Consider the following 24249-nt stretch of genomic DNA (forward strand, 5'->3'; position numbering starts at 1 on the left):
TGAGTTTTATTCAGTTAAGCTCCATTGCTAGAATTAACACTGTCCATAAGACATAAAAAAGCCATCTGCTGGACATCTGGCGTAAACTTGCACATGCAGACTTATAAATGTTATTATAGTTATAATTGTTCCTAATGTTGCACATTTACACAGATTTGTTTACCTTGCCTCAAAAGTAATATCTTGATATGTGAAACCATTTTAAATCTACAACAAATACCTAATGTTTTTCATTTTTAAATTGTTTTAAGTTATCATAAAAATAATAAACATGCAAACATATAACAAGCTAAATAAGCCTACAGCAATCGCAAAATGAGAAAGGTGTTTTGTTATTAGATTTATTATTTTATGATTTATGGTTTTACTTGCTAAGAAAGTGTTTTGTTTTGTTTTTTCAGTGCATTGTTAAAAATGCAAATACACACATTTGTGTCAGGTTGTGTTTTAATATACCTAAAAATAAATTGGCTTTAGTTATTATAAAGCCTGTAACAATTTACAATGTACATTATGTCCCTTTTTAATGTACCTTTATATATATATAGTATATATTTAAGTTACAAAATATTCAAATGTTGATATTTGTTCTTGGATGGAATCTTTTAAAGCCATGTTCCCATTTAAATAAATGGAATTTTAACTCAAATATTTTTCTGTTTGTTTACTACAACATCATGACCATCTCCTTGTTTCTACACTCACTATCCATTTTCTCAGCTCCACTGACAATAGAGGAGCACTTTGTATTTTTGCAATTACAGACACTGCAGACCACTACAGTGTCATTGAGAATGATCCACCTCCCATATCATACCGGTTCTATGTAGGTCCTGACAATTGAACAGTGTTGAAAGGAGCAAACAAATTATGCAAAGTGGACTACAGACTGTAACTGTAGAACTATAAAGTGCTCCTGTGTGGTCAGTGGAGCTGAGAAAATGGACAGTGATTTTAATCTAGTGATCTGAATTGCTGTGGTTCCTAAATGATTCCACTTACACCAATGACTTGTTGCTATGGTGGCATCCTATTACATCAGTACAATGCTCAATTTCAGTGAGCTCTTTAGAATAACTTGTTTAACAAATGTTTGTAAATGTGGGCTGTTTTTTTGTGGGCAGGTTTTTGATTGTATACACCTGTAGCATACGACTGAATGAAACACCTGAATTTACTAAGAGTTCCCAATATTTTGTCCTTAGAGTGTGTCTCTTACAGAATTTAAACATTTACATTAGTAAAAAAAAAAAAAAAAGGCACATATTTTTATTCTGAGGATTTTTCTTTTTTTTGATCCTGCAGTTTGGGCCAAAAAGGCAACATGTCTCATTCGAATGTAAGTATGTGAAAAGAATATGCGTACAGACTGTATACAAATTTCGAATGTCATTTAACAACAAAACAAAAGAGAAACATTTTCTATCATATTATTTCACTGAGGACTATCAGACATGCTTTTGTATTTAACACACTAATCTTACTTTAAAGAAATTAAAAGAATAAAATGTTGCTGTTATGATCATATGTGTCACCACTACAAAACGACTACATAGATGATTTTATAACATCTCTCAAAAATATGTACAAATCAATAGCTTGATATGGATCTCTTGGGAGTGTCAACTGGGATTCAGCCATAATTATATTACAAAGGTCATATACATCTGGATCACATGGCACTGACTGGCGAAATGTACATTCAATTTTGCATGTATGAATGTCCTCATTCAGCTGAATGAAGAAAGTCTCTGGTTCCATACAGTTCTGGCAGTCCATACATTGTGTTTGGCCGGCCACTAGGAACACTGTCATTCTTTGATGGTGTGTGAATCCCACACGTCTGCAGTGTCATCCAGCTCATCCTAGAAAAAAGGTTTTAAAAGATGTACCAGAAAACACCAAAATTAATTTCAGTATTACAATCCCTAACAATGTCCCTATTACTACAATGTTTAAAATACAAAGTACAATTATTAGACACATATACTTTTACCAATAAACATAACGTACAAACATCTCTAGTGCCAACTTTGCCTATTCATTCATTCATTCATTGTCTGTAACTCCTTATCCACTTCAGGGATACGGTGGTTCTGGAGTCTACCCGGAATCACTGGGCGCAAGGAAGGAACACACCCTGGAAGTGGTGCCAGTCTTTCACAGGGCGACACACACACACACTCACACTTATGGACACTTTTGAGTCACCAATCCACCTAACGTTGTGTGTTTCTGGAGCGTGGGAGGAAACCCACGCAGACACAGGTAGAACACACCACACTCCTCACAGACAGTCACCCAGAGCGGGACTCAAACATACAACCTCCAGGACGTGCCGCCAACTTTGCACATTTATTAAATTTAAATATAACTTAAATATACGGTAATGACAAACACCATCTCCAGAAATGTGGGGATGCTGTGCAAATCATTCACCTATTTTGAATTTGATGCCAGCTTAGGGTTACAGAAAATTTGGTATGAGAGCATATTTACCACTGTGCTGCATCATTTTGTGTTTTATCCCAAAACGCTGTATGCTTGGGAACTGAGAAGACCAAGTTCTGTAGTTGTGAAATAACAATTTTCCCATTCTTGCTAGGATTTCAGGTGCTTAACAGTTTGGGTGTCTGTTATAATTGTTTTCAGTGGGTAACAGGTCTGGATTAATTTAGCTCCTGGACTCCTTACTAAAGGAGACATGTAGAATGTGGACTGTCCTTCCAGTCACTCCATAACCTGTATATTTATTATTCAGCTTTATTATATATATATATATATATATATATTAGTCCCCATTTTTAGTTCTGAAAGACTCTGCCTCTCTGCTTTTGTTGAAGTAACTGTCTACTGAACAGAGAAGGTTGTCTACTGGAACAATGATTTGAAGCAATGCAGTAAAATAAGGATGTTGGATTTTCAGCACCCTGCCTCATCCACAACTCCCCAACTCATCCCAAAAGTACTGGGTGGGACACCATCATTCCAGAAAACACATTTCCAGAACTCAATGCTGGGGGCTTTATACGCTTCTAGTTCCCATATGGCTTTATTTATGGTGACAACAGGTTTGTGTTTATCTGCTCCTGAGAGTCTTATTCTATTGCCAATACTTCTGTACAGGGACTAGACAAGTTGTGTACATTGGCACATCTTTGTCAGCAATTTGTGCAAGTTAAAGTAGCTGAATGTATTCATTAAAAGGGGTGTCCACAAACAATTAGACATATTTTGTTGTTTATTTATAGCCTTGCTAAAATAAATAATAAAAAAAAATAACCAGCTTAACAACCCCTGTAAAAGACTGGCGTCCCCTAGGCTCCGGACCCACCGTGACCCTGAACTGGATAAGTGGTTACAGATAATGAATGAATGAAGGAATGAATTAATGAATTTATACTATGTTTAACAGATTAGGATATGGTTTAGTCTGTATAAACTGTTCAGCCTCTTTAATCAAACACCATCTTAGCACTTATCAAATCAACACCCATCAAATAGCTAATTCATCAACTCACCTGTATGAGGCCCATGCAGGAGAACTGAAGAAGGCTTTTGTCCAGAAATTCTCCATTAAAGAGCCCCCTTTCCTTGAGGTCAGCAAAGAGAGCTATCCAAAACGGCATGCATTCTTTCCTTAAGAAGCCCCACCAGCTTTCTATTCTCTGGTTGGCTGTGCTTGCTCCATCCAGATAGCTCTCTATGCTTCCATGGTGATTCCTTCTGAGGAAAAATTGAAAATCACGTACGTGTCCATTTTCTGTCCCACAGTCTCCTCTCACGATTTCTGGGCAGCCCCCCAAACGCTGAATTGCTTGGATGTAATAGCCTCCAAACAACCTTGGGTCGCTACTGGTAGTATAAGCATTCAGCCAGATTATTTTCCTGGAAAACCCATCTATACATCCATTGATGCAAATTCCATAATGCCAGATGAAGTTTGGTCCTTTTGAAAAATAATTCCATCTGCACAGCCTCTTTGCTCTTCTGAGTGCGACCCCTCTGGGGTTTAACTCCTTGAGAATCAAACGGACATCCTCCTTTCTCACTCGAAGCCCATTTAATCTACATTTAGCATACATCCATCGGTATCCATGGAGTTGTCCCGAGCTCTGCAGTTGCGACTGAACGAAAGTAATAACACTATGTCGATTAGAGTAATCCTTCCTTCTAGAAAATCCCATAGACCGCAACAAACGTTTCAGTTGGCGCTCCCCAATAACATATCCATGTTTACCGCTGAGAAGAGATGCAATGTCTTTATATTTCAGTCCAAGATCAAAGTAAAATTCAGCGAGCTGCTCCATAGTTCACCTGACACACACAGCAAGCACACAATCAACAGTAAGCACAGTACTGTACCATACGGAGCCCACAAAGTATTTGCGAGGGAACGCAAAACGTATGAAATTTTTTTGAGCCAGTCATCAGAACAGTGTAGCCCGCTGGGCTTGATGCATTTTTTTGTGATTCTGTGTGTTTACGTGGTGATATTTTTCCCCACTTGAACAAAAACGAGAGGCGGTGAAGTGAATAAATGAGTCGAAACAGCGAAACAGGAATTCCTCCGCTGCCCAAAGTAGGTCTATTGCAAAGAAGTTAGGAGAGGCTTTGGCCTCGGCTATTGGCCTCGTTTATTGATTTTAACGGACTCTGTTCTCTCGACGCGCGATTATGTTCACGTCTTAGAACACCACATCCTGCCTTTGACTCTTTTTTCTTCAGTAAAGTCAAGGCAAAATAATTTATTTATTTTTTTATTGTTGTTTGGCTGTTTTTTCAGTTACGTCTTACAATTTGAAGGGAAGACCCGTTTCGATTGCATAATTCTGGAAATGGCAAACAGCAATGTGCTTCTTTAACGTCCTGCATCACTTAAAGGTATTCAAATTTTTGGATCCTGGTTTGCAATATATATGCATGTTACTAGCAGGGAGACTGTAGAGCTTGATGGTTGTTTATGCATTTGAGTTAATAAAAATTTTTTGGAGAACATTTGATCCTTTATTTGATTGCTTTAATGAATCTCCAGAGTTAGAATGAAGGCTGCTAGTATTGCTAAGATAGGCATCTTCAAGGTAAGAAAACTACATATATATAACAAATGTTTTATCGTGTCATGACTGCATTGTCATAGTTATCTGTACACAGTTCGGGTTTATAAATTGTTTTTATAACGATTGTTGCAGTTTAAATTTTTCATTCCTGCCACCTTTCAGGCATTGCATTCCAGCTCCTATGAGTGGTTGTGGAAGGAACAATGTGCTGGCCTTTGTGACACCCAGGAAAATGGTGATATTCTAATTCATTTAAAATCAAGCTTTTGTTGTTTGATACTTTAGAAGATGATTTGTTTGCCATTTTTCCTATTTTTTGACAGCTGTGGTAGAGAGACAAACACAGTGAAGAGAGGTGATGATATGCAAAGTGCCCATGCCAGAACTGAACCTTGCCCGCTACAATAACAATATGTGGTATGTTTTTTTTTCTTAGAACAATGCATCTCCTTGTCTTTTATTACTTTTGTTTCAGGTATTAAGATTTTTCTTGACATGGACATCACATCCATAAAAATTGGTAGTTGGTTGTGCAGTTCAGTGTACATTAATTTAATGACAGAAGGCTTTGGGTTAATCTCTTTTTGTAGACTGTGTAGCCATTTCATGTTCAAACAGCGTATGCAGTTGCTGATGCTAAACACGGTCACAATTATATAACCTAATGTGATTTCAATTTCACCCATTCTAGTCCCTTTCTTCAGATGTTTTGATAACTGTTTAATAGATCTTTTATTATTAGTGATTTTATTAACTATTAGGATTTAGGTATTTTATTCCTTATGGGGAGTGATTGCTGTCACAGCAGGCTGGAGACAGGTCAGGTGATTTTTGTCATAGTGACGAACTTGTGCAGCTGTGCTTGATTTATGTATGTTCTATTGGTCTGATAATCTGGTTCAGAAGATACAATGGAGTTTGTTTATGGGCTGGAGACAGCAGAGACTGAGCTCCTTCAGTCTCCTTCATTTTCTCTGTCTATTCATTGTTTTAGGTGGCTCATGAAATCTTTATTGTAACGTGTCTTGCTCTCTTGTTTGTTTGTTTATTTATTATTTACAATTCATTTTAACATACTGTTTGTTAACAATTTAATGTTGTCTTGTTTCATTTATTTAATGTTTTGTATTTTTCTTTTTCTTTTGAGAAGCACTCTGCAACTGTGTAAGTGCAATATAAAAAGTTGTTATTGTTATTATGTTTATTATTATTAATTCTAATATTATTAATGTTGTTTTTGCTTTTGGGCTGCAGAGAGGATCATGTCAGTCTGCAGCAAATGCCTGAGATGTGAGTCTTCAAGCAGAACTGGTGGCAATAAACGCTTTTATTTACAGTTATTTGAACACGTCTGTGTAAGACTCTGTCCCATGTTAAATGCCACATTTGGACTCAGTGACATTACTTTTGATGAACTAAGGCAAGTGGACACTTTTCATAATGTTTCTTCATTCCACCATGGATTAGTGCATATGTTTGGACACACATGATCTCACCACTGCTTTGTATGTATACTGGGCAAGTTATTGGATCTGTTCTACACTGTTGGATCTGTTTTACACTGAGAATGTACTAATGCAAATGCCTCAATAATAGTCTGTACCTTGGTTTATATCTAACTTGTTTTGCCTTTGTAACTTCAATTAGTAATTGTAAAACCCATGGCAAAAAAGTGTAAAGCCTAATGTGTAATGCCGTATTTTTTGCAAGGATATTCTGGCAACCACAGCTGCCGGTAATTTACTGTAAAGTTGAAATCTACAATAAAATACTGTAAAATAATCATGGTTGTAATGTGTTTATCATGGAAATGGGATGTAATATTTTACAGTAAAACTGTTGTTTTTTAATTGTTCACCGTAAACAGGTTCATAAAAATAGCTGTTAATTTTACAGCATAGTACTGTAAACAGGTTCAATATAATTTTTAAAATTCACAGTAATTTTCTGTAATTAAACAACAGTTTTAAACTGTTGAAAATTACAATTGCCAGAAAAGATACCGTAATGTTATTTACATTGTCAACATTTTTTTTACGGTGAAGTTCTGGCAATCACAGCTGCCAGTATTTCACCGTAAATTTAACAGATTTTTTTTTACAGTGTATGGAAACCTTATAACTTTTTTAGATCATTTATCATGCCTTATTGGTTTTATTTTCAGGTAAACAACAATGGATTATTGACCGTTGATCAACCATGGTACAGCCCTAAACCTACTCTGTTCACTGCAAATAATGGAAAAGATATCAATAATACCACTGGACATGGTATTATCTCATACAAGCAGTACAATAACAGCAGTGTGCTCTCACGAGCCACAAAGGACATCAACCAGTACTATCCAGGCATTAATTTCACTGCCTCTTTGGTCTTTGTTGCAACATGGGATAAAGTGGGGTACTTCAGCTATTCAGACACGGTATGATACAAAATACTTGACTTGTTTGATTGGATAAGACAAAAATGACAGTAAACTTAAAACACTTTTAATGTATAGTAAGGTTTAGTTTGTTCATTGTGTTAATGCATAGATTTATGTATTTGTACAAGTATCTTAATTTTTTGGAGTTTTTCAACACAATTTTAAAACAAAGCTTTGGAACCTTGTGATCCTGGGTTAAATTCCCAACTGTCTGTGAAAGGATTTGTGTGTTCTCTCCATATCTAAGTTACATACCTATAAATATACTATCTTGAATGTGGGGTTTGTTCCAACAGAGACCGTTTCACATTTTATATATCACTGTCCAATCAAAAATATGTATCTCCAAAATAGCTTTATATGAGCAGGAAAAACCTTTTTAAGTTTCAATGGAAATCAAGGTAAAATTATTTTATTTTAAGTAACTTTAGATCTTTAGATGCTCTAGTCATCATGAAATTTGTACGTAGTGTGAAGGAGGGCTGCTGTATTCAACAAAAATATGCCATAATTGTCATAATTTGTCTTTATTCCAAATTCTAAATACTATAAACTTTCTGTTTAGGCTTGATATTACACAAACTCTACAGACTACATTATAATACTGTGGTTAAGTGGTGGTTTCTCCATTCTGACTCTCAGGATTCTTGAGTCATTTGAATGTCCCTGGGCGTTCCTCGTAGGCCAACTTGCTATCGCCATTACAGGAGGTAATCAGGTTTTACAGGTAGTACATTTTCAACATAGAAAACATGTTTTATCCCATGTGTTGATGTTTTAACTTCAATTCTGGGATGTCTCTATATTCTTTTCCTGGTATTTATTAAACAATTGAAATGTGTAATTGTAATTATCATTCTTCCTACTAATTACATTATTTTAGTATGTCTGAAAGTTCGGATAAGCCTTAATCTAACCTTAGTAACCAAAGGATCTTAATACATCAGATAATCATACCATTTTATGACTCAAAATGTATTACAACATGAATTAGTGTAACAGCTGACAATGTGAGTGGTGAGAATTCATGTGCAAGTGAATTTAATTCAATAAAGTGGAAACAGAGTGAAGTACAAAAAACAACCACTACACAGTACTGAACTTAGACTGTAGATTACTTGGCTGAGAGAATGTTAAGGTATTTGGTTTTAGAAATGTTCAAAAACCTAAATGTTATCTTGTTGCTTTCTGGTAAATGAGTTGCTTTAATTTCATTTCAACACGGTGCTTCAGTTTTGTAGCGTTGTATGAACAGAATATAACGGGCTTTCCCTGATCATACACACACTGCCTGAAACTGAAAAGATAAAAAAAAATTATAGTTGTTATTATTTTTTATTATTATAAACAAAGACATTAATATGAAGCACTAAAGCTTCTCCAGACCTTCCAATGACAAGGGTATGTATTTTGGGCATTTCCTGTTTTTGAAATTCCAGAAACACCTCTGTGGCTATATGACTAATGGTGGCTACATTAGGTTTGTCTAGTTTCTCATTGCTCTTGTTTGTTTTGATGTTTTTTTTTTTTGTGTGTGTCTTGTGTTTGCTGGACTTTGCATTAAAAATAATCATATAATGTGAATATTGCAGATGGAGTATGGCTCTCCTGGTAATAATGATTAATATTTGTATAAAACAGGAAATTATATTTAAATCCATGCACTTATACATTTCATTAATTACCAGCAATCTTTGGGCACAAGGCAGGAGCACACCCTAGAAAATTCACCACACTCTCACACCTACAGACACTTTTGGACAGCCACAGACCAAATGCCTGCAAGACAGAGACTAAATGTCATGCAGCTTGCACATGGACTACAAGGAAATCATTATCTGAAAAGCAGGTTTGGGAGGTTGCAGACATTGGAACTTTTAAAGGTTGCATGTGAAATGTTTTAGTTTGAAGCTGAACTGTGCAGTGTTCACTTTTTTCTGAGGCTGGTGATCTACAGTTATAAGATTGTATTACAGTGATATCAGCACAGACATTGGCAAATGAGCTAAAGTAAGTCTCTGTTTTGTTCCTTTACAGATGTGCATGCATTAAAAGTCTTTATTAAGTCAATCTGACAATGACAAGCTCGGCTCTATCGTCCGGGGTGACCCTGAAGACAGTGGCAATCCTGTTAATGATAAGTATGTTTTTTTTTTTTCAAAACTGGTTTTAAAGTTTTACAGATCTAAAATTATAGATCTATTTACAACAGTTTAATGAATCTTCATTCTTTTTTTCCTGAAAACAACAGTTGGAAAAGGTAATTAAACTCAAATAGTACTGTCCTGTCTTTTTTCTTATCATTGGGCTTTATGCTGTTAATTAATCATTTGTTCGCATTTTCTTTGCATTTACTGTATTTAAAAGCTATTGGGAGTATTACAAAATTCATTAATATTCAAATGACACTAAACATTTTTTTACATCATGTCATCCCAGAGGGAATTGATGTTCAAATGTTCTTTGTCGATAATAATTATCCTCTAAATTCTTTAGTAAACAATCCCTCTTGTGTCCAGGGAAATCAGATCACTTGATTTACAAGCTTTGCTGGGAGTTTTAGAAGTTTCATGAGTATTCAAATGTCATCATTCAAATGTATCCAAATGTCACCTGTTGATAGTTAATTCCTCAAATTCTTGAAGAGGCCGATCCTCTGGAAAATACTTAAGATGAGGTATCTCTTGTGGAATAAGAGAGTGTACTAAAAGTGTACTACTTTGGAACGACTAAATTGTACTAAATCTTTACTTATAGGTAACTTAAATTACAGTAAGTTACACTTAATGAGTGAATTAGTCATATGTTATTTCTGCAAAAATAAAATATATTTATATGTTTAATGTTTAAAGTCTAGGGCGGCACGGTGGCGCAGCAGGTAGTGTCGCAGTCACACAGCTCCAGGGGCCTGGAGGTTGTGGGTTCGATTCCAGCTCCGGGTGACTGTCTGTGAGGAGTTGGTGTGTTGTCCGCGTGGGTTTCCTCCCACAGTCCAAAAACACACGTTGCAGGTGGATTGGCGACTCGAAAGTGTCCGTGTGTGTGTGTGTGTGTCTGTGTTGCCCTGTGAAGGACTGGCGTCCCCTCCAGGGTAAATTCCCGCCTTGCGCCCGATGATTCCAGGTAGGCTCTGGACCCCCCACGACCCTAAATTGGATAAGCGGTTACAGATAATGGATGGATGGATGGATGTTTAAAGTCTTAATCTTATCATTTGTAAGTATTGTAATTTGTAATACTATATACTGGTATATTTGTGCTACTGCAAAATATTGATTATTGATTACTTTGACGTGGTCTGATTGTTTTTTATATTAATGACTTTTATTTTATAATTTATTTATAATAAAAGCAAATTTTAATGAGTTTTAGAGTTGAGGCATGCAGCTCATAAAAAATATTTCAGTTGTTTTAGAAGAGTGGCAGAAATAACATATGACTGGTACAATCAGTATATACATGATATAAATAAATTTACATATTAGTACTGATTTCAAAATGTGTCAGGAACAAGGGGCGGACTGACGGAACGGACGCACACGCTAAAGCACAGATAAACTTTATTTAAAGGAAAATAACAAAACAAAGAGACTTTAACAGAAAGAACAGAAACGGGAACCCAAGCAGGCTAAATGGGACACGGGAAGCTAAACAGGGTAAACGGGACAGACAGACTAAAGAACCAAATGACAGAGGAAATGAAACAACGACGTGGAAAATAATAACGGACGAACTTGCAGAGATGGACCGACTAGAGAACACGACAGACTTGATACAATACAAAGAACAAAAGAACAAATGACCAACAAACAGGAAGTGCAGGAAGGGGACTTAAATACTGAACACAGACACGATACACCTGGACATCTAACGAGGGGGCAGGTTAACAAATGACACAGACGAGAAGGCGGAACAAAGGCGGGACAAGAACATAAACAAACATAGCCATGTGCTAAAGGAGCACATGGCCGGGGGAAAACAGACTTGAAGAGACGAGGGCGTGACAAAATGACAATTATATAATATGCTGTCATTTTTGACAAGGGTTAAGACACTTGCGTCCAGAACAAAATCAAAGTTATTTACTGTAATGCATCAGAACTAAGCAAGGTTTTTTTTTTTTTTTGGTGCTCAGTTTTATTTTGAATTCAGTTGCAGAAAAACTGATGTGTTGATATTTCCGTAAATTTGTACCCACTATGAGACTGATCTCCACTAAAATATGGGTGAGGTGTCTGCTCTGAGGAAAATTCTCCACCATCTCTCCATCTGGTCTATAATTATTAAAAAAAAATAGAGAGATATTAAGATCACTTTCTTTACACTTGGATATTGCAATCAATAACACCATTCCAACAACTGAAGCTGAAAAGATATTTAAGTCCACCAAGCTAAAACACAGAAAATAAATTTGGTTGGGGACAAGCACTAAGCTGCAATAGTCTATTAAATAAGACATCAAGGACTAGTTTCTGATTCTGACAGTGGCAGATGCTGGTCTTTCAAGGAGGGGAAGCTCAATTTTGGCCTACATCATAAAATCTGTCGGATTATTTATACGTAAATTCTACCCTCCGTTCCTTTTCAAGGAAATGATCTGTGACCCTGTCGTACCAACAAGGCGACTTTTCCAGGGACTTGACTAGTGTCCTCTCAATGGCCAGCAGAGCTAGGCTGCTTAAATGGCCTTGGCCCATGTGAAGTGGGTCCGCCTGTGAGTGATTTGTGATGGTGGAGGGGCTCAGCAGCACCCGCTGGACAGAAACTGCAATAGAAGTCAGAAAGAGTGATAGAGGTCAGTCTCCAAACACAAGCAGCTACAAAATACCCCACCAGAAATAGAAGCTTGATTTGTGGCTAGTCGTTTTTAACAAAGAAAATGCCGCTAAGAGGATTAAGAAAGTCTCCGGTTCAACTCAGAACAGAAGGAAAATTTAATGATCCCACGGATCTTTACACCAAAGGATCGCTGATTCGCTCATTTCGCTGTCAATAAAAAAGGGATTCAGCCTCAGACAGGTCATCCAATCATCATGCAGAAGCTGAGCTCAGCGTCCACACTGTTTAAAGCACTGTGAAGCTGTGGGAATGATTGAGAGGAAAGCCGCGTCTTTACCAGTGATAAGAAGCTGATTCTGAAAAATAGTTGAGTGCGTTGTAATGCATATTTATTCAATGACATGTACACACAACAGTATATATTTGATCACTTATTTTTTTTTAATTTTAGGGGAAGCTGAGCTTCCCTTGCAGTCTTAGGGTAATCGCCTCTGGATTCTGAATATAGCTAAAAGAGATTAAGAGAAAATGTGGATGGAATGCAGCTGTCACCAGGTCATTTAGTCATCACTCTTGATGGCACCATTTGATGGTGATGGCTCAATGATGGTCACTCTACAAAGACCCGAGCATCCCTCAGCTGCCAACTTCTCCCTCTATTTTCTTAACATACAAGAATATTTCTTTCCTACTGATTCCAGCCTAGCAGCAATTCCCTGCTGGACTAGTAGGGGATGGGATCCCACTTCTGACACCACTTGTAGTGATGTTCAAATGAGAAAAATGGAAAACACAACCATTATCTTTTAAGGGTGCACTTTATTGCAAACTATCACAGTATAATAACACATTTTGACATTTTCTAGGTTTGACCACAGTGAGCCCTGTCACTCTGAATGCTACCAGCTCTGACACTACAGGTATGCACTCTATTTTGCTTGATATTTATTTATCCATTTAAATCTAAAATAGGCAGATGTCCAGACACTGAGGTAAACACATATTTCTTTTTTCTAAATTTCAGTTGTGATCATACTCTTCAACTTTACTCACTTCTTAATGTGCATAATCCCAGTTTAAGAGAACAAAGTAATATTTACATTACAGTATAACAGATCATGTTACTTTGATCATTTTAGCTTTGAGCACAATAATCCCTGTCACTGCCACCACTACCACCACTAGTACTACAGGTATGTACTCGTTCCCTATTCCTTTATCAGTCTAAAGAAGGTAGATGCACATACAGCCAGAGGAAACAAGTTTTCAGCCATATTTGTTAAACAAGTTCCATTAAATGAAAATTATAGATTAAACAATGTTTAAATTATGACAGGACCGATCATGTTCTGTTTCACATTGTAGTAAGTGCAAGCTCAATAAGCCCCCCCACATCCATAACTGGCACCACTATCACTACAGGTATGTACTGGTCCTATATTTTGTAACTATTTAAAGAAAGCAGATGCAGATTTCTCATATTCATCTGAGCAACTTCATTAGATTTTACAAGCATAAACAAAGTTAGAACTTGATGCCTGCAACACACTCCAGAAGTAGTGCAACTGAAGTATATCTACCACAGGTTACATTGCCTTTCATTTGATTTAAACTAAGGACACTATTGTTGTAGTTTTGCAAGTGGAACATTTCCTGAAGTACCCTTAAGCCCATGTGGCTGTATTTATTACATCAGCAAGGCAGTTTATAAAGCTACCTGCTATCTGAGCAGTGCCATCTCCGAAGTCTCACACATTCAACACTGGTTTCTGGGCTACACTGACTGAGACTTCTCTAAAGTTCATGAGTCTTTCACATTATTACATACAGTGGATGCTGAAAGATCAACAAATTCTTTGCAATCTTACATTGAAAACTGACTTTTAAGAAATGTTTGAGAAGAATATTACAATAATAATTGAGTACATGTTTTCAATGAATAGTACAAATTGTCCCCATTGTTTTCAAAATGATTTTGTACTTAAACACTATAAATGATGTTCATTTTGCCATTGTTTTAGATGTGACCTCAGTAAGCCCCATCACTTCCACAACCTTCACCACTAACGGTACAGGTATGCACTGGTTTCGTTTTCCTTCATGTGTCTAGAGAAGGTAGATGGTAGATGTACTTATAGGATGAGGAAACAAGAATTCAAGCATGTTATTTTTTATTATATAAAATTATATAATTTAAAATGATTAAATTATAGATTAAACAATATTTCTATTATGTCAAAACAAAATATTATTTTTATACAATTTAGTAGGTGTGAGCTCAGTAAGCCCTGCCACATCCACAACTGCCACCAACAATGCTACAGGTATGTACTAGTCCTACTTTTTTCTGTCTAAATTAGATAGATGCACAGATACTTTTCTATTAAATTAAATGAAACAGTGTAAATTAAACCAATTTTACAAAGCTGAATTTTCTGAAAAGTTAGGACATTTTGTATAATGCATTAATAAACATAACCATGAAATATTTTTGGTCCTGAATCTTTTTAACATGAGAAAATACAATGGAAATATTTCCAATATTTATCTCAGCAACTTGATTGGATTTTGTAAATTTAAAGTTAGTATTAGATGCCTGCATCACACTTCAGAAGATTGGGAATAGAGGCACAGCTGCCACAGATTACATTACGTTTCCTGTTAATTACACTTTTTATCACTGAGGATGCTAATTGTTGCAGTTGTGCAAGTGAACGATGTACTATTTCTTCCTTCATGCAAAACCTCAGGTGTTTAACAGTCAGTGGTCAGAGATTTGTGTGGTTCTCCTCCTCCTTATGTACCATAGGGGACAGATCTGGTGTTCAGGCAGGCCAGGCAAGCATGGGCTCTCTGTGTTTAAGAAACCACACTGTTGGAGCAAGTGTCTAAGGAAGCCTGACGTTGTCTTGCTTAAACAACCACAAAATTCCCAGATTGAGGCATTGCCTTAATGGTGGCATATGTCTCCCTAAAATAACAATAATCATCTCAGACAACAGAAGCAAGTCATCCATTCCGTTTCAACTGCTTCCCACAGACACACAAACAATGACAAATGCCTAGTTTTGCTGATAACAGTGTGGATGGTACATTTTGTCTTTGACAAAGAGAACTTAAAAATGCATTCTTTGAAAAACAAACTGCAACATGGGCTCACCTGAATACAGCAAAAATTCCCACCATCTTTTGGACCATCTGAGATGAGCTTGGCCCCAGAGAGCTCCAGGGAGTTTCTGCATAGAAACAAGTGTTCACACACATCAGTTAATAAAATTAAATTAAAATATATGCATGAATGAATCCAATTTTTTATTTTTATTTTAAAAAGTCATGTTATTTCTCACATTGTTGTAGGTGTGAACTCAATAAACCCCATCACTTTCACAGCTGCCACCACTAGCACTACAGGTATGGTCTGGGTTTTATATCTTTATTCAGTCTAATGTGGAGATAGACCCAAACATGTTCATTCCAGAGGCGATTGCTCTAAGACTGCAAGGGAAGGTCAGCTTCCCCTAAAATTAAAAAAAAATAAGTGATCAAATATATATTGTTGTGTGTACATGTCATTGAATAAATATGCACTACAACGCGCTCAACTTTTGTTCAGAATCAGCTTCTTATCACTGGTAAAGACGTGGCTTTCCTCTCAATCATTCCTGCAGTTTCACAGTGCTTTAAACAGTGTGGACGCTGAGCATCCACAGAGTTCAATAGCAAAGTAGCGAAGTGCAGCGAAACGAGACGAGTCATTGGATAAATGCTGGGCTTTGTCCCGCCCATCGGACGCTCAGCATCTCTGGGGGTCTATGGGGCAGTGGGCTGGCCTTGGCTGACCCAGACGCTCAGCTTCTGCATGATGATTGGATGATCTGTCTGAGGCTGAATCAGCGATCCTTTGGTGTAAAGATTCGTGGGAGCACAGGCGGACCCACTTCACATGGGCCAAGGCCGTTTAAGCAGCCTAGCTCTGCTGGCCATTGAAAAGACGCCTTGTTGGTACGAAAGGGTCACAGATCATTTTCTTGAAAAGGAACGGAGGGTAGAATTTACGTATGAATAAACGGATACATTTTACGATGTAGGCCGAAATTGAGCTTCCCTCCTTGAAAGACCTGCATCCGCTACTGGTTCATTCTGACATTGTTGTAGGAATAATGACAACAAGCCCAGGCATTTCCACGGTTGCCCCCAGTATTATACCAGGTATGTACTGGTTCTGCTTTTTTTTTTTTCAATCTTTTTATAATCTCATCAGTGAATAAACGTGTTTTTTTAATTAAATTCAGTTCACAAAAATTTCTGTATGTGGGAGAATGAAACAGACTGGACAAGATTCATATTCATGCTGTTTACTGTATGTCCTGTAGATCAGTGACAGACCGTGTTGTTATGATACAGAAATGAAAGACAAAACTGTTTAGCACAAATGGATCAAATATAACAAATCAGAAATATAAACATGGGGAACACCCTTAAGGCAGATATGTACATATAGGGCTGCATGGGAAAATACACTGGAGTCTTCCTAGACCTCCTGACACTCCTGTCTGTCAGGCCACAGATTCACATCTACATCACATCAGAGCGCTTCCCTTACAATGCAGCATGGAAAAAATCTTTTTGAATGTCTTATCCAGGCTCTACAGGCATGGTGCCATGATTATGTGGCTGGCTCCTTGCTTATTTGGGCTGTCGACACTGGTTATTTCCCTGTTCTTCCATTGTCGGAAATTTAAACACTGTGTTGTGCTCTGTCTATATATGTTTGGCAACCGAAGGTTCATAAGATGCACCTCTGAGCTATTTTAGAGAACTGGTTGGTCATTGGTTGATCTAAAGCTTCAAACATTCCCCTTTATATGTGAAAGTCATGATTCACCTGAGAGCTACTCATCAGTTCAGCAGACATTCATCAAAAATGTCTGGGAGAAATGTACAAAATGTGATTCACAGATCATGACAACTGGATCAACATGTCTGAGTGTACTGACTTCTGCAATGGACTAGTGCCTGGATGTTTTGGGGGTTTATTGAACTGTTCAACCAAGAACCAGTTTAATCCATTTTGATCAACATGAAAAAAGCAATTGATAATATATTATAGCACAGATGGCTGTGCACAATCACGAGCATGATTAAGAAAAACATGTGTTGTTTGTCCAAAATAAATAAGAAATGTCTTTATGAATTGCATAAGTAACTAAATGATGTTTGAACAAGTCATTTGGAGAAATTCAATTCTGATCTGAAAAATGCTGCAAAGCCACTGAGACAAACTAAGAGTATGTATAAAACGTATTTTTTAAAATTGTCATAGAACAGATCATGTTCACATGGACAAAGATGTTGGTTTACTCACAACAAGGTCAATCAATGACACTGTTTCCACCAATACTAGTCTGAGTATGTACTAGATCTGCTTTTTTATGAATCTAAAAATTGGAGATGCACATGCACACACACACACACACACACACACACTGAGACAACCTCGTAGACAGTGTTGTTAACTTTTGCTGTGTTGTGAAGACAGGTGATGGAAAAGAATCTCCGCAGACACGGTTAAAAGTGTAAATACATCTTTATTTACCAAAACAGTGTCTTACGGGTTCTTAAGGATCCCGTGAGAGGAGTGTTCAATTCAGAGCTCAGATTCTCTCCCATGTCTAAAAAATCTCTCCCTCCTCCTGGCTAGGACCTCGCTCTATATGTTTCTCTCCTTTCCAAATAAGGTAAACATAAAGGATAATTTACAATGCATGTTAAGGGAGTGGTAAAATTTATGGCCTCCTGCCCTCACTGCCAACTTATCCTAAACATTCCTCTTCTGTGGAGCACAGACACAGCACATATGGCTGAACATGAAAAACACAGTGAACATTTCTTAATACTGCCCTACGAGGCCTTCTGATAAATATACCGCATAATTTCCTCCCTTCGAGACTGTTAAAGTCTCGTAAAATTTTAAGCAACCCATACATGTTAATGTCATAACAAATAAGTGATACCTTCCTACACACAATTTTAACATCACTTGCATTATGATGTAACAAAATTTCATGGAGTGTGAGGGCGAAAAAACCTGCCAGGCAGCCATCTTTCTTGAAAATCCTTCAACCATTTTAGACAGGAAAAATTCCGTTACGATCCCTTCTGCCCAGGCGATCACAAAACTTGTACTCCAGTCCAATTAAATTTACTCTATATGTGTAGGGAGTTGACTTAAGTAAATGCACATGAAAATCTCAAATAAAATCAAACAAATGTCCAAATTCAGGCTGGTCGACCCATCGGGCCTTCCAATGGACCTGTCCCTACCTGACACACCCCTTGTCCCTAACATTGAGAAAAACAAAAAACTCTGAGATTTCAATACACTTACACAGATTACATTTCATCAGTCTATAAATCTTCATATTAAACAGTTGTTACAATTTTTAATATCACTCGTATAATGGTTTATCAATATCAAATAATAAATAATTAATAAATTAATTAAATAATAATAACTAATAATAAACAATTCAATAGGAACATATGACATAATATTCTCTTTTTAGCAATTTTGTCTTCTGATGTGATGTTGATGACATATTGAGCTTCAGCAAGTCTTCACCATTCTTGTTTCAAAGTCCTTCTGTTTTATTGTCCTCTTTTGAGTTTTTGGATCCCTGTAGCATTTCAGGAATCTCGAACAACCATCCTCCCTTTTTTCTTTCTGGAAGAAAGAAACAACAGCCAGTATCTTTCGCAAAAATGACAGATGCAAATAAACATCAAATAAATTTCAATAATAGTAATACTAATGGATTAATACGTTTTATAAGCTACAGTGTATACTTCATCCTACAATCTTTATAATTGATTACTAAATAGTAAACCTAACAAAATAAAAGAATAATGTCATAATTGAATAGTAAAATATATAATAGTGGATATTCAAAATGGATATCTTTCCACCAGGTTGTAGTCTAAAATTTCCTCCTCATGTTTGTCTGAGTCGGTTCTACTTAATAATGGCATCAGTACTTGATCTCCAGGCATTACAACTCCAACCCATTTCAAAATCATAGCTTTTGCACAAATTAACAACAGTGTACAAAAACAAAACATTATACACACTGCTAAAAGAGCTGCTCCAAAAACTTGAGCCAACATTGCTCCTAGTGGTCCTAATTTCTCCAATAACCAAGCATTCACAGACCATCCAGCTCCTTTTGATGGACCAAACACCTCCCTTATATGCTTCAATGCTTTTATAACACTAGTCATATTATCCGAATTATCCGGAATCAAAGTATAACAGGCATCCCCTGTTAGATTCAAAGCTACACATAAACCCCCTTGCTTAGCTAAAATGTAATCCAGAGCCATGTCATGTTTCAACAATGTTAATCTGTGACTTTTTTGTGTATTTGACAAATACTGAAACCCTCTGTCACGCCCTTGTCTCGTCGTGTCTGTTTTCCCCGGTCATGTGCTCTTTCTAAGCACATGGCTATGTTTTGTTTATGTTCTTGTCTCCGCCCTTGTCCTGCCTTTGTTCCGCCTCCTCGTCTGTGTCATCTGTTAACCCGTCCTCCTCGTTATCTGTCCAGGTGTGTCTCATTTATGTCTGGTATTTAAGCCCTCTTGTCTCACGTCCTGGTTGTCGAGCATTACTCATTTCTCCGTTGTCTTCAGTCCTGTCGGTCATGTTATCTGTCTGTCTCCGTAGTTTTCCCGTCGTCGTTTCATTCCCTTTGTCGTCGTTTCGCTTTGTTGTCCGTCTGTCCCGTTTACCCTGTTTATTTCCTAGTGTCCAGTTTAGCTTGTTTACCCTTCTGTTTAAAGTCTCTGTGTTGTCATTTTCCTTGAATAAACGTTTACTGTGTTTTAGTGAATGTGTCCGCCCTCAGTCAGTCCTCTCCATGATCCTGACAGAATGTTTGACCCAACAAAGGACGCAGCTAGCGCAGACAGTTACTTTCGGAGGCTAGGAGAAGTCCAAGCGTCCATAATTCAGGCATTGGTAGCTTCTAGGACTTTAGAGGAGCCGAATTATGGACAGAAGGACTGCTCCAGCGTGAGTCGACGGCTACAGCTCATGTCTGGCGAGGTTCCTGATCCCCTACCAGAGGAGTCGATGATTAGACTGAGTGATTACTCCAGCAGGAAGCGAAAGAGTCGGCGGAAGAAGCGTGCTGGATTCCCCCCCTCGACGGTGGATTACCCCCTTAGGTCATGGGAAATTTTGGGGGGGGGGTTTAAGGGTAGGGGCTGTTAGCCTCCAACCTCAGGACGACGGAGGTGGGGCTAACAGGGGCGCACCTCTGAGGGATCTAATGGGTGCGCCTGTCTTTGTGAGTGCGGCGCGCGCCTCTCCTGTCTTCGTGAGCGCGACGCCCGCCTCTCCTGTCTTCGTGGACGTCGTCGCAGTTTCTCCTGTCTCCGCGGACGACTTCGCAGATTCCTCTGCCTCCGTGGACGTCGTCACAGTTTCTCCTGTCTCCGTAGACGACGTCGCAGATTCCTCTGCCTCCGTGGACGACGTTGCAGTTTCTCCTGTCTCCGTGGACGACGTCGCAGATTCCTCTGCCTCCGTAGACGTCGTCGCCGGGCCTCCTGTCTTCGGAATGGCGGCTCCCTCAGCCGCTCCTGTCCCCGTGACTGTGACTACAGCCGCTCCTGTCCCCGTGACTGTGGCTACAGCCGCTCCTGTCTCCGTGAGTGCGGCTCCCTCAGCCGCTCCTGTCTCCATGAGCGCGGCTCCCTCAGCCGCTCCTGTCTCCGTGAGCGCGGCTCCCTCAGCCGCTCCTGTCTCAGTGAGTGCGGCTCCCTCAGCCGCTCCTGTCCTAGTGACTATGGCTTCGGCCGTTTCGCCACCTGTGACTGTGGCCCCGGCCGCTCCTGGTCATGTCCGAGGGACGGTCCCAAGGACTACAGGGCCGATCCCCAGAACTGTGCCCAGGCTGGTTCCTCAGACTGCCCCACAGACATTTGCCAGTCCTGGGCACCCCCCTGTTATATTAGTTCCCCTGTCTGTCCCTGTCCTGGTTCCTGTCTCTGTTCTTGTCCCTGTGCCCGTGTCTGCCTTTGTATCTGTTCCAGTCCCTGTCACTGTATTCGTGTCTGTCCCTTTGAATGTCTTGGTCCCTGTTCCCCTGCCAAGTCCAGTCCAGTCTCCTGTGAGTCCTGTCCAGTCCCCTGTCAGCCCTGTCCAGTCTCTGTTTCAAACCCCTGTCCAGTTTCAAATCCCGTCTCCGGTCAAGTCCCCGTTTCAACCCTCTGTCTTGTTTCATGTCCAGTCCCCTGTTAGTCCTGTCCATTCCCCGTTTCAACCCTCTGTCTTGTCTCATGTCCAGTCCCCTGTTAGTCATGTCCAGTCTCCGTATCCGTCCAGTGTTCAGTCACCTGTCTTGTTTCCATTCCAGTCCCCTGTCCTGTCACCTGCCCATGTCCAGTCTTCTGTCCCCAAACATGTCCAGTCTCCGTATCCGTCCAGCGTTCAGTCACCTGTCTTGTCTCCAGTCCAGTCTCCCTTTCAACCCTCTGTCTTGTCTCAAGTCCTGTCACCTGTCCCGTCTTCTGTCCAGTCCCTGTTCCCGTCATGTCCAATGTCAAAAACCGTGTCCACTCCCGTCCTGTCCAGTCCGTTCTCGTCTCTTTTTCAGTCTCTTGTTGCCCCCCTTTGTCAGTCACCTGTCATGTCCCATGTCCCGTCTCAGATACTCGGTCCTGTCGTGTCCCCAGCTCCTGTGTCTGTTCCCGTCCTGTCCTGAGTCCTGTCTCCCATGGTTCCTTGTCTTAGTCTGTCTTGTTTTCCGTGCCCTCTCCTGTGCCAACTCCTGGGGGGTTTAAGTGTACGCACCCCGGGAGTTGCGCGTTCATGGGGGGGGGCATCTGTCACGCCCTCGTCTCGTCGTGTCTGTTTTCCCCAGTCATGTGCTCTTTCTAAGCACATGGCTATGTTTTGTTTATGTTCTTGTCTCCGCCCTTGTCCTGCCTTTGTTCCGCCTCCTCGTCTGTGTCATCTGTTAACCCTGTTAGTCCTTCTATAGTGATTTTCTGAGTGGTTACTAAACCATTTGAATCCATGTCTTCCATTGGTTTTCTGGCTTCAAAAGTCACTGGACTAATATTCACTTCATGCTCCATATTTAACTCTGGACCCTGTGTTATGTTTATTTCCTTTTGCAATGGAAAGGACATTACTTCTGGAGTCTGGGTTACTTTTACAACATTATGTGATCTTGTTATTTTTCCATTTTCAACAGTTGTGATAGATTCAGATGTACCCGAAGCAGAAGTCATCATTGGCAGTGTAGTACTATTCATCTCCTTTAATGGCATATCTAAAGTAGTAACCTGATTTGTTACATTATTGCCTTTACTTATTTCTGGAGCTAGAGTAATTGGCTTAATTTGTTCTTTAGTAACCTTCAGAGTCATTGCTATAGTGGTTTGGTCCTGAACTCTTTTAGTAGATTTAAAAACTTCAATAGGACTCTGGTCCTCTATCATCACTATCACTGTACGAGTTATGTACCCTTCTCTCCCCACATTTTGAAATGGCACAAATTTAAGCTCTGGCTCCAAATAAGTACAAGTGTATTCCCCTTGATCTTCCCATGTAACATTACGTAAAAGAATTGAACAATCATCTCTAACTCTGAACCCCCTAAAGGCATTAAACAAAAGATACTTTCTCTGGTCACGAGGCAAATGATCAACTTCAGGTCCTGTTAACACCACTTCTTCACCACGACTATTTTTCCACTCAGGAGGACTATTACTCCCTGTAATAAATCTTCCACATTTACAGGGAAGATGAACTGCTTTACCTAATTTAGCTTTAACCACTGTCTTGAAAGGTGATGATGTTGTTGAAATTATCAAAGGCACTAGTGTAGTTAGATGTGATCCATTTACCCCCTCACTAACTTTTGACACTGGAAAAGTAAAATTCTTTAAAGTTTCATTCTCTTTAGTTCTCATACCATTTAGGTCTAACCTTTTTCCGAACTGGTCTTGGCCTCTTTTCTTGATCCAAGCCTCTGAACTGTTTTAAAATTAAATTACTGCTTTCTGGAATGGGACCTGCTGTTTTTGGGACATATTGAAATTCAATGTCTCTAAACTTTTTGTTTTGTTTACAGTCTGCTGTGTCATTTCTGGCATCGTCAGAAATATACACAGAGTCATCAGCATCATCCAAACCAGGGAAAATTTCCTCTTCAGGAGATCTACTCTGGTTTGTTTCCTGCATGTTATTTTCAACCTGTTCTCCCCCATGTTCTTTTGGTTCTCCTGAACCTGCAACCTCTCCTCCCTTTGAGAAAGGCTCCTCTTCACTTGGTGCTTTAACACAGTGAGATAAATGATACCACGTTGGAGACCCCTTAACTTGAACTGCCGTTCCAGTACTGTGAACAACTTCAAAAGATCCTTCTCTGCGTTCGTTATACCATTTTCTTCTAAATACCTTTACAAACACCTTGTCTCCAGGCTGCACTGTATTCTTCCTTTGCTCATCCAGCCTCTCCTGCTCCTCCTCTTTTCTTTGCTTTTCTGAAACATATGTGGATATTCTTTTATGTAAATTAGCTAAGTATGAAACATATGCTCTCATGTCATCTTCTAAAAAGGCTAAACGTGCCAATGGCGTTGGCTTTCGTCTGCCTGTCATCAACTCATGAGGAGTCATGTGTAAATCACGCAGCTCACTTGAGCGACACACCATTAATGCTAATGGAAGCGCTGCTATCCAATTTAACCCCGTGTGTTGACAGATTTTAACAATCCGATTTTTCAAGACACCATTAATTTTTTCACAAATCCCTTGACTTTGCGGATGGTACACAGCTCCCAGACGCTGTTTAATTCCCAATTTTTGCAAAATTAATTTCACAGTTTTATCCACAAACTCTTTCCCATTATCTGAGGATATTTGATCTGGAAGTCCCCACCTGCTTATGACTTCTCTACACAAAAACTTGG

The 24249-nt window shown here is 38.9% G+C and overlaps 1 protein-coding gene across 1 annotated transcript in view; it reads left to right on the forward strand.

Moving 5' to 3' along the window:
- Positions 1-12171: 12171 nt before the first annotated feature.
- The window catches only part of LOC136691410 (mucin-22-like), a 103771-nt gene continuing 91693 nt past the window's right edge, over positions 12172-24249 (forward strand). Inside the window, exons 1-7 of the mRNA XM_066663972.1 lie at positions 12172-12280; positions 13131-13184; positions 13404-13457; positions 13630-13686; positions 14286-14339; positions 14532-14588; positions 15622-15675. Of these exons, the coding sequence (XP_066520069.1) occupies positions 12214-12280; positions 13131-13184; positions 13404-13457; positions 13630-13686; positions 14286-14339; positions 14532-14588; positions 15622-15675 (397 nt within the window). The 5' untranslated portion in view covers positions 12172-12213. The remainder of the gene's footprint in view (positions 12281-13130; positions 13185-13403; positions 13458-13629; positions 13687-14285; positions 14340-14531; positions 14589-15621; positions 15676-24249) is intronic.

This window comes from Hoplias malabaricus, chromosome 3 (genome assembly GCF_029633855.1).
Source record: "Hoplias malabaricus isolate fHopMal1 chromosome 3, fHopMal1.hap1, whole genome shotgun sequence".
In the NCBI taxonomy this organism is placed as follows: Eukaryota; Metazoa; Chordata; class Actinopteri; order Characiformes; family Erythrinidae; genus Hoplias; species Hoplias malabaricus.